Below are 9,939 nucleotides of genomic sequence, written 5' to 3' on the forward strand. Positions count from 1 at the left end.
GTTTTTGTTTGTTTGTTTGTGTTTTTTTTTTTTGAGAGGTTTTTGCTATAGGGCGCGTGCGCTCGCCAGACAGACAGAGACATAGAGACAGAAAGCGAGAAATCACCCCCCAGGGGGGATGGTCACGCTGCAATCCCTTCTCCTCCATTCTCCTCTGGGGATCTTGGGCACGCACGCACACGCGCCCGGCGTGAGATTTAAGCCACCGGGTCCGAGACGCGAACCGCGGTCGACTACATGGGAGTCCAGCGACATAGCCATTACGCTAACTGCTGGTTCCCTGTGGCCACTGTTCTTTACAGTGACTCCAAAATGCTTCTGTTTCTGCTCTGCATACAGCAAAGTGGACGGCCAGAGTTACATGTCCCACTACACAGGAGGAATTTGGGTTTCAATGGCTGGATTCTTCAAAACCTCTCTGCATTGCCAAGGTTCCTAGTAGCAGGCCAGTTAGGGTTAGAACACTTCTCAGCTCCCTTCTGTATCTTCTGGAGTCAGTCTTGCCTCACAAGGCATTCTGCCTCTTGGCTTCCTTCGTACCCTCTCTGGTGTTCTAAGTAAGTAACATGATGGCTGAATTGTTTTACCCACGTTTTAAAGTAAAATTATTAAAAATCCAAGGAAGGAAGAAAAAGGAAGAGAGGGAGACAATTTTGAGTCCACACCTATGGTCAAAGGAATCGAAGGACATTTGTCTGTTAACACAAATCAGAGTTTATAGGGGTGTGGAGATTAACATGCCTAGATCCCACATGGCTGACTGCACAGTTTGAGTCCAGGACCCAGCAGCTTGAAAATCACACTGGGCCTGTGTATGTGTTTATATGTACCCAAAATCCTGAGAGGATGCTGGATAAGAAGGGAATGCAACATGGCTATCCCCCTGTGGGGTGACTCATCACCGCTCCATCTGTCTCTCTGGTGAGCCCATATGCCAATAGCAAAACTTAAAAAAAAAAATTATTTGTGGCGTCGATATTTTATATATTACAGTAAAAAGATATATTTTAAACCCCACAGACCCCAGTGAGATAGAGATAATAAACCCTAATGGGCTTTCAAAAGATTCAGCTTTCATAAGCAAAAGAGCAGTGTCGCGAGGGCTGGACAGGACGCGTGTGAGGAGGATGTGCCGGAAACCGCACTAGTCCCTCTCGCTCCTGTGCCTTGTGCACAGGAAGGCATCTGATCTCTGTCGAATATCTGAAAGTCACGACACGGAACCTCCTCCAAGCAGTACTGCTTACGACCACACTGACTTTTTCAAAGGTGTACGTATTTGTGCCTTTGTATCCCGTTTTGAGTTCCCCATGAATGTCACACAGCTTAGAGATAGGAAGTACCAATGAAACGTGAATATTAGGATCTCCTTTGCTCTAGGAAAGGACACTTCTGTGTTGAGTATGTTAAACGCTGTTCCAAATTCATACTCTGCCTGAAATCCAGAGACTTGCTAAACTCTGGGTATCATAAAATTTGGTGGACCCAGCCCTAAAATTCTACTCTCTTGTTTTACCCACATGTTCTGCCTTTTTAACCATACAAGAGGGTCCAGAAAAGCTTCACATTCATCCAAGATTTTAAAAAAAAAAATGTGGGACCAGCAGTTAGCATAATGGCTATGTCACTGGACTCCCATGTAGTCGACCATGGTTCAAGTCCTGGACCCCGCGGCTTAAACTCACGCCAGGTGCGTGCACGTGCGTGCCCAAGATCCCGAGAGGAGAATGGATGAGAAGGGACTGCGGCGTGACCATCCCCCCTGGGGGTGATTTCTCACTTTCTGTCTCTACGTCTCTCTCTGTCTTTCTGGCGCATGCGCCCTATAGCAAAAAACAAAACAAAACAAAACAAAACAAAACAACACCTCTCCAAAAAAAAAGAAAAGAAAAAAAAGTAAATCCAAGAAGAAAAAGGAAAGAAAGGTAACAAACTTACACTATCCCAAACTTTCAGCCCCAAGTTATTATATTCAATTTTGTTTACCTTTCTAGCAGAAAGGTCTAGCAGAGTGTGGCCTCAAGTCAGGAAGAGAAGATTTAAACTCCCACTCTATCAACTGGCCTTCGGCAAGGTACTTACACTGCCGCTAGTATTTCCAGGACATCACGTTACCCCATGCCACGGGTAGGAAACTGCAGCTCGCAGAGGCTAACCAACCCGTACTGTAGGTCAGCTGAACTGGTGCAGAGCTGCCCAGTGATCTGGGGTCTGTGCTGACTCCAGACCCAGAGCTCTGGGCGACTGCTCTAGTACCCGCAGTTTTCTCATTTGTGAAATGTGGATGGGACTGTGACATCGGGATTAAATAACCCTACGCAACATGTCTACGACAGTGCCTGACGCGCAGGCGTGCTCTAAGGAGTTAGCACTTTTCAGAGTGGGCAGAGATGATGACTTTTCTTTGTATCTTTGGCACAGTACACACAGTAGGCACTCAGAAATGCTTAATGGGTTGCCCTGGACAAGTGTCTACAATTTGGACAAACTAAAAATTCCAGTCATCCTCTAAAAAGGGAGGTAGAAGCCAATACCTCCTGTGTGCTAACCCCACACCCAGCCAGGAGTGTACTGGGCGCTCTCGGGGACGATTTTCTCTCATCTGTGGAGGCACTCTCCCCCTTTTACAGTCAACTTGCCCAGGGCTGGCCAGGATGGAGCCGGGACTCAGGTCAGAGGCCTCTTCATTGTGTAATGATGTCAATGTAGGGTAAGACAAATTACGCTTTCTCTGTTTGTTAAAACTCATTTCCTGATTTGAAAATGCTCACAAACTGTGCTAAACCAATGAAAAAGACCTGAAAGTTGACACAGAATACCTAATGAATTTGGATATGCAAATCAAACTTATTTTGGCCACTGGCAAAGGTTTACATTCCTTTACTATAGGTAAAGGCCTGCAAATATTCTCTTAAGAGATCACTGTCTCATGAAAATAACATGAAGACAGAAATACATATGTGCTTAAACAGGTCAAAATTTTCCTACCATAATAGAAACTACTGAGTTATTAATAAATAAACTCGAATGTTTTCAAATATCCAATATTTCCCCTTTTAAAGACTTATTCAATTATTTTTTATTTTATATTTTTAAATTTGCTATAGGGCATGTTCCCTCGCCAGAGACAGACAGAGAGAGGGAAAGTGAGAAAGTTCAAGTCCTGCCAAGTCTGGGATTTGAACTTCGATCAGCTGTGTGGAAGTCCAGCACCTTAACCACCAAGCCACCTGCTGGTACCCCAAGTTTAACTCACAGCCCTCACAATGTTTTTTTTCCTAAGGCTGCTAGATGTGAAGATGTCAGAATAAGGGAACTAGTCATTATGGGAAATGAACAGAACTGACCTTTTTTTTTTTTCTTTAAGAGAGATTTTTGCTATAGGGTATATGTGCTCTCCAGAGAGACAGAGACAGAAAGCAGCCATGCTACAATCTCTTCTCCATTCTCGTTTGGGGATTTTGGACACGCATGCACATGTACCCAACATGACTTTCAAACTGCCAGGTCTGGGACTTGAACCTGCAGTCAGCTATGTGGCAGTCCAGTGATGTAATCATCATGCTATCTGCTGGTCCTGACTTTTCCTTTTGTATTTATTTAATTTTATTTATCATCATTATTTTCAATTAGAACAGAGCAAGACAGGCAGACAGACAGAGAGAAAGAGAGAGATAGAGAGAGAAAGAGAGAGATAACAAGCCACCAGGTCCAGGGCTTGGACTGTGGTCAGCCACCATGCCACCTGCTGGCCCAATTTTTCTTTCCTTTTTTTTTTTAGGAGGGGAGAGGCTTTTTGCTATAGGGCGTGTGCGCTCGCCAGAAAGACAGAGAGAGACAGAAAGCGAAAAATCACCCCCCAGGGGGGATGGCCACACCACAATCCTCCATTCTCCTCTCGGGATCTTGGGCACGCACGCACGTACGCACACGTGCCCAGGTGTGCCGCCGGGTCCAGGACCCGAACTGCAGTCAACTACATGGGAGTCCAGTGACATGGCCATTATGCTAACTGCTGGTCTCCCAACTTTTCTTTTTTTAAAGTGTAGTTATTTTCTACATTTTAACCACTGGTGATCAATACAAGGAACACACTAACAAACCAGGCAGAAAGTAACGCTCTGGTGCAACAACTACAGGCAGCATTTGAACCACGCGTGAAACAACGTTCTAAGGTCTCTGGAGCTAGTTTTCTATGAAATTTTAGGCTAACTGCCCCCAAGGCCCACAAACGGGGGAAACTAGACTTTTAAAAGTACATCTTGAACATGTATTTGCTTGAGTTTTAATGATGAGACATTCTCATTTGTTACCCCAAATAAATCCTTCACCCTACTTTAGAATTTCAAGTCCATTGAGAGACTGAAATCACCATCCCTCCTCTCTACCCTCTCTTCATCTCTCACTGTCCGCTTCTCTCTTGGAAAATGTAAGGGCATGTTTACTACAAGAAATGGATCAAAATCACTAGAGTTCCAGACACTACGATAGTAGCAAATGTCGTAACTGCTCAGAATGCATTACGGTTTTATGTTTAGAAGTTAACTTGCAGTGAAGAAGTTGGCAAAGGCCTTTTCTCCCCTAGTTTAACCTCTGCCAGAAGCCAAGGGAATTTCTGAGCATGACAAGTCATCATCACCTCCAATCTCAAGACATCTGTGCCAAGTACTTGGACAACTGTGCCAAGTACTTTATAAAACAAGCGTAGGCAAGGAACAGTGCTGAGGATGGCACAGAGAAAGGCTCATCTGCAATGAGTTAGCCAATTTAAACCTGGAAGAGCACACGGGATGAGAACTTGGATTTCTGATCTCAGGGCAAGTTTTACCACTGCCTTTACAGCCAGGTAAGGGCAGTTCCCACGTGCAGCGTGCAGGCGTCGTACAGGGGCTGCCTTAGACGGCAGCGAGCCATCATTTACTCCTCTCTACTGTGTAACGCACCATGCCGCAAACAACTCTTACGGCATATCGCTTTTCACAACCTGGGATATTCTCGAATGATGGTTATCCTTAAGAAATATTTTTAAATAGTAACCTCGTTCCTCTGGGTCAACATTTGTACCAAGTAAAATTTCAAAGCAAAAAGACATTAAATAACAAACGTATTTATCTTTTACTAAATATGCGTGGATCTATTGACAACAGACTTTTTGCAGACCTTGGGCAGACACTTCTCAGAACCTCAGATGGAAAATAAGAGAACTGTATTGGAGGAATTCAATCTACCAGCTATTAGAGATTATTCTCTATAGTAACTTCACTAAGATGATGTTATTCTTTCTGTGCAATTGAGAAGATGGATTAGTGCGATAACAGCTTTTCATTCTCGGAGTGTTGCTTGCTCCTACTGAAACAGTAATGATTTCTTACGTCTGTTCAGCTTTACTGGTTACAAAGCACCAACACATACACTGTGTCTCTCTTAATCCTGGAAGGAACAGTGAAACAGTGACCCCTGAAGTTAGGGATGAAGGTCGGAATGAAGGAATGGCTGTGCCAGACATGTGGCTTTGGGCAGCTCACTTCTTTCTCGGAGTCCCTAGAGCAGGTGCTATCTTGCTGAGCCACCTGGACTGAAGGGCGGGTTCCAACCAGAGAGCAGATATCTGATAGAAAGCTTCCTTCTTTCCTTCCTTCTGACAAATCTAAGTGCTTAGCCTTTATACATCAGTACTTGTTTTTTTCTTTTTTTCTAATTTTCCAGGGGGTGGTTTTCTTTCCAAAGAGAAACAGAGACAGGGAGAGGAAGAAAGCCGTCCCCATGGGGTGTGGCCATGCCACAATGCCTTCTCCTTCATCTTTCCGTCCTGCCATCTCTCCGTCCTGTCAGGACTTGGGGCACGCAAACACACCCAGTTTGTTTGCCAAGGTGCCAGGCCTAGGATTTGGCCATCTGAGATTGAGTTCCCTTACTGCTAGACCACAGGGCTAGCCCAAAGTATTATTCTGAAAAAGGAATCTAATTCATACAAATTTCCTTAAAAGTAACAATGTCTGTGCAAGTAAATTAAATTAGCTTTTTAAGGACAGGGACCAGAGAATATATTCTTTGTGTTTCAAAAACCTGTACAATTTTTATATTGTAAGAAGTCACCTTCCTTACCCAAGATGGCTAAATTTCCATAATGCTTACTTTGTCCCTAGGGCTCATGAAGAAGTCAACAAAAATACACATTTTTCTTAGGGATTCGGGAATAAAGACTCCTGACCTCTGGAAAATGAATCAAGACCACCTACTCATTTTACACAGCTAATGATTAGGTGTCATGTGGAAACAATCACCCATCATAACCATTCTGGGCCAGTTTCATGTCTAGAGACAAGTCTTACTTTTGATAAGCAAGTCAAATGGGTCTAATTATTAATAAAGAATTCTATGAAATGTGTGTTTTCACTTTTATTAAGCACTAAGAAAAAACTTGAGGCACCAACCATTAAACAACTTAGAGAAGAATCATTTTCCAATAAAGTTGAAACCCTACACTTAGCTATCTGTCACTTCACTGGCTTTGCATCCAAACAGTTTACTGCAACTTGGAGGGTAAATTTCCACTTCATTTTATTTCATCTGTAATTCTAATTGACCTTTATTTGTAACAACAATAATCATTTGGATTTTAGACTTTAAAACATAGTAATTACTAAATTCCTTAAAGTATCGCATTCTCATTAAAAACTCACTGGAAGGGACTGGCAGGTGGCGTGGTGATTAAGGGTGCTGGACTCCCACATGGCCAACGGTGGTTTGAGTCCCAGACCTGGCAGTTTGCTTCTTCACTTTCTCTCTGTGTCCCTCACTGATCAAAATAAAATGAATATATAAAATTAAATTTAAAAATTCTTAAAAAAAACACACCTCACTGGAAATTAATAGGACTGGGTGACAGATACCACGACACTGTGATTATCGCTGTGCTTTAACGTCCCGAAAATGCCCAGATGTTCAGATCGCCATGTTTTCCACACAGGGCAGTTTAGCCCTCAGTAATCTGTGGAGTCACCTCTGCTCTCCTGACACCAGTTAATCTACAGCGCTGTCAGACATGTCACATGAACCGTGAATCATTGCCTTCTGCAGAAATCGCTTAAACCCCCAAAGCCCTGCTCTAGGCAGACAGCTGCGCAGTTCGCCCTGCACCCACAACACGTCTCTTCCCACAGAGGACTTTATAAATCATCTTTAGGATAATCCAAGGGCCTGAGCAAAGGCTTTAATAAAGATAAAAAAGAAGAAGAAAAATTTGTCAAAAACAAATTGGTTGTCTTTCAGACAGACACCTTTTTAGCAGGGTTTTTTTTTTTTTTTCTAAGACACTTTCTTTTCTCAATTACTGGAGCTCTCTTCACCTAAACAATCCGGAATTTCTAAAGAATGTTGTTTTTGCATAGTTAATATTTTCACATTTCCCCCCTTTGGTCTTTCCCAGTATAATATAATCCTTTGCACCTGCAAAAGCTCCACAGACTGCTGACTGCCAAGAATCCACCACGTGATCCTGCCTCCAGGACCAGAGGGCCTGTGTTTAAGGAGAAAGAAAAATACAAGTTATTAAATATTTGAATGTATCAGAACCTCCCGTGGGTTAGCTCTAGAGATGGGAACTTGAGTGAGAAGCTATTTTGGTGGCATTCTTTACTGATGACTTGAGTGACTTTCCCAAGGACTTAACTACATTCTAAAAGAAGTCAAAGACACCCGGATGACAGCTACAGCACAGCACTCAAACAATTTTTAAGGACTATGTACAACAGATGTGTACGTATCGTTAATGATATACACACAAACACATTAGCATATGTATATATATTACAAATTTACAGAGAAATATCAAGATACTATATCTTTAAGACAATAAAATATTTAAGTAAACTTCCCAAATAACTCCAAACATAAAATACAATTCATCAATTAGTCCAGAAGAGTGTTCACCAAATTCCGTGGCTCTTTCTAAAATTTTTACTCACACAGTGACTGTGTGAAGGGTGCTAATTCCGTTATCTAAATATCAGTTTAAGATTCATCAAAACACTTTGCATTGTTCATGGAATAAGTTGAGGAGTATACAAATATCACATATGCCAAGTATCAACCCGGACAACATAATGGCAAAGCCAGGGCACCTTACTGAGATGAGAGTTGATGACCTACCAGGAGACAAGATGAAATCACATAAGAAAAGTGAAGAATGCTGAGTAAGACTCTGGTCTCATCTCCAGTCATGTATTAGAACCCACAGGCCTCACAGCAATGCTAATAGGACCTATTATTACTTGCCTTTACCCCACACTTGTTAAAAAATGATGTATTTTACTTTATTTATTATTATTATTTAATTTGCTATAGGGCATGTGTACTCATGAGAGAGGGAGGGAAAGTGAGAAAGCAAGCCGCCAGGTCTTGAACACAAGATCTGGGACTCTAACTACAGTTAGCCATGTGTGAGTCCAGCCCCTTAACCACCACACCACCTGTGGATCCCTACCCCACATTTTTTTAAACAATTGTTTAATTTTATTTACTATTATTGTTATTTTATAATTTGCTACAGGGCACATATGCTCTCCAGAGAGAGAGAGAGAGAGAACGTGAGGGAGGGAAAATAAGAAAGCAAGCCACCAGGTCCAGGATTTGAACCATGGTCGGCCATGTGGGAGTCCAGCACCTTAACCACCACACCATCTGCTGCCCCTCCTCCATACTTTTGAAAAACAGTCTGTATCATTTTTTTTCTCTTAGCTTTATGGAGGTATAATTAATGTCCAATAAACTATACATATTTCAAACTGGCAATCTGATAAGTTTTCCCTTATACACATATCCACGTGAAATCACTGTCACTAAGACGGTGAACTTATTCATGATTCAAAAAAGCTTTGTTTCCTTCAACCCTCATTCCTGCCCCTTTTCATTACTCCTTAAGCAATCTGATTTTTGTCATTCTGAACCAATTTGCCTTTTTAAAATTGTTATATAAATATAACCATATGTTATGTTAATTTTCTTTTCAAATCTGGTTTCTTTCATTCAGAATTATTTGGGGGGCAGCAGGTGATGTGTAGTTAAGGTGCTGGACTCCCACATGGCCAACCATGGATTAAGTCCCAGACACAGTAGCTTGAGAATCACCCTGGGTACAGGTGTGTGCACACCCAAAATCTCGAGTGGAGACAAAGAGAAGGAACTCCGGCATGGCCATCTCCCCTAGGGGGTGATTTCTCACTTGCCCTCTCTGTGTCTCTCTCAAGTGAGCATGCATGCCCTATGACAAAAACATTTAAATAAAGTTAAAAGAGATGTATTTTAAGATTCATTCTTGTCATGCAGACATTAGTTTATGCCTTTTTTTAATGGGGAGCAATATCCCACTGCACAGGTATATCATAATCTGTACTGACTTGTGGTGGTTGTACCTTTGAGATTTTTCCAGTTCAGGCTCTCACCAAAAAAAAATAAATAAATAAAAATTAACATATGTATGCAAGTCCTTATTTGGACATATGCTTTCATTTCTCTTAAGAAAACACCTAGGAGTGAAACAGCTAGATCACATGGCAGGTATATGTCTAACTTTAGAAGAACTACCAAACCGTCTTCCAAAGTTGTTGTATCCCTTTACATTCCTACCAGTTCCAGACTGTTTCCTTCCCAACAATTGGTATTGTCAGCAGTTTTTAGTTTTAACCATACTCATAAACGGTACGAGGATTGCACTGTGGTTTTACTTTGTATTTCCCTAAGACTAAGATGCTGAGCTTCTGCTCACGTGCTGTTTGCCATACGTGTATCTTCCAGGGTGGCGTCCTCTCTCCTGATGTTTTGTGCATGAAGTTGTCTGCTATCTAAATTACTGAGTCTTTATTTGTTTTGTTTTGTTTTGTTTTGTTTTGTTTTGTTTTGTAGGTTTTCGCTATAGGGCGCGTGCGCTCGCCAGACAGA

The 9,939-nt window shown here is 42.0% G+C and overlaps 1 protein-coding gene across 6 annotated transcripts in view; it reads right to left on the reverse strand.

The window, feature by feature from the left end:
- Positions 1 to 9,939, reverse strand: part of SLC25A26 (solute carrier family 25 member 26) — a 161,285-nt gene that overhangs the window by 7,376 nt on the left and 143,970 nt on the right. For all 6 annotated transcript variants that reach the window (XM_027776559.1, XM_027776561.1, XM_006160366.3 and 3 more), the window contains one exon: positions 7,450 to 7,519. In XM_027776559.1, coding sequence (XP_027632360.1) covers positions 7,450 to 7,519 — 70 coding nt within the window. The remainder of the gene's footprint in view (positions 1 to 7,449; positions 7,520 to 9,939) is intronic.

Source organism: Tupaia chinensis, unplaced genomic scaffold, assembly GCF_000334495.1.
Source record: "Tupaia chinensis unplaced genomic scaffold, TupChi_1.0 Scaffold000682_1, whole genome shotgun sequence".
NCBI classification, from domain to species: domain Eukaryota; kingdom Metazoa; phylum Chordata; class Mammalia; order Scandentia; family Tupaiidae; genus Tupaia; species Tupaia belangeri.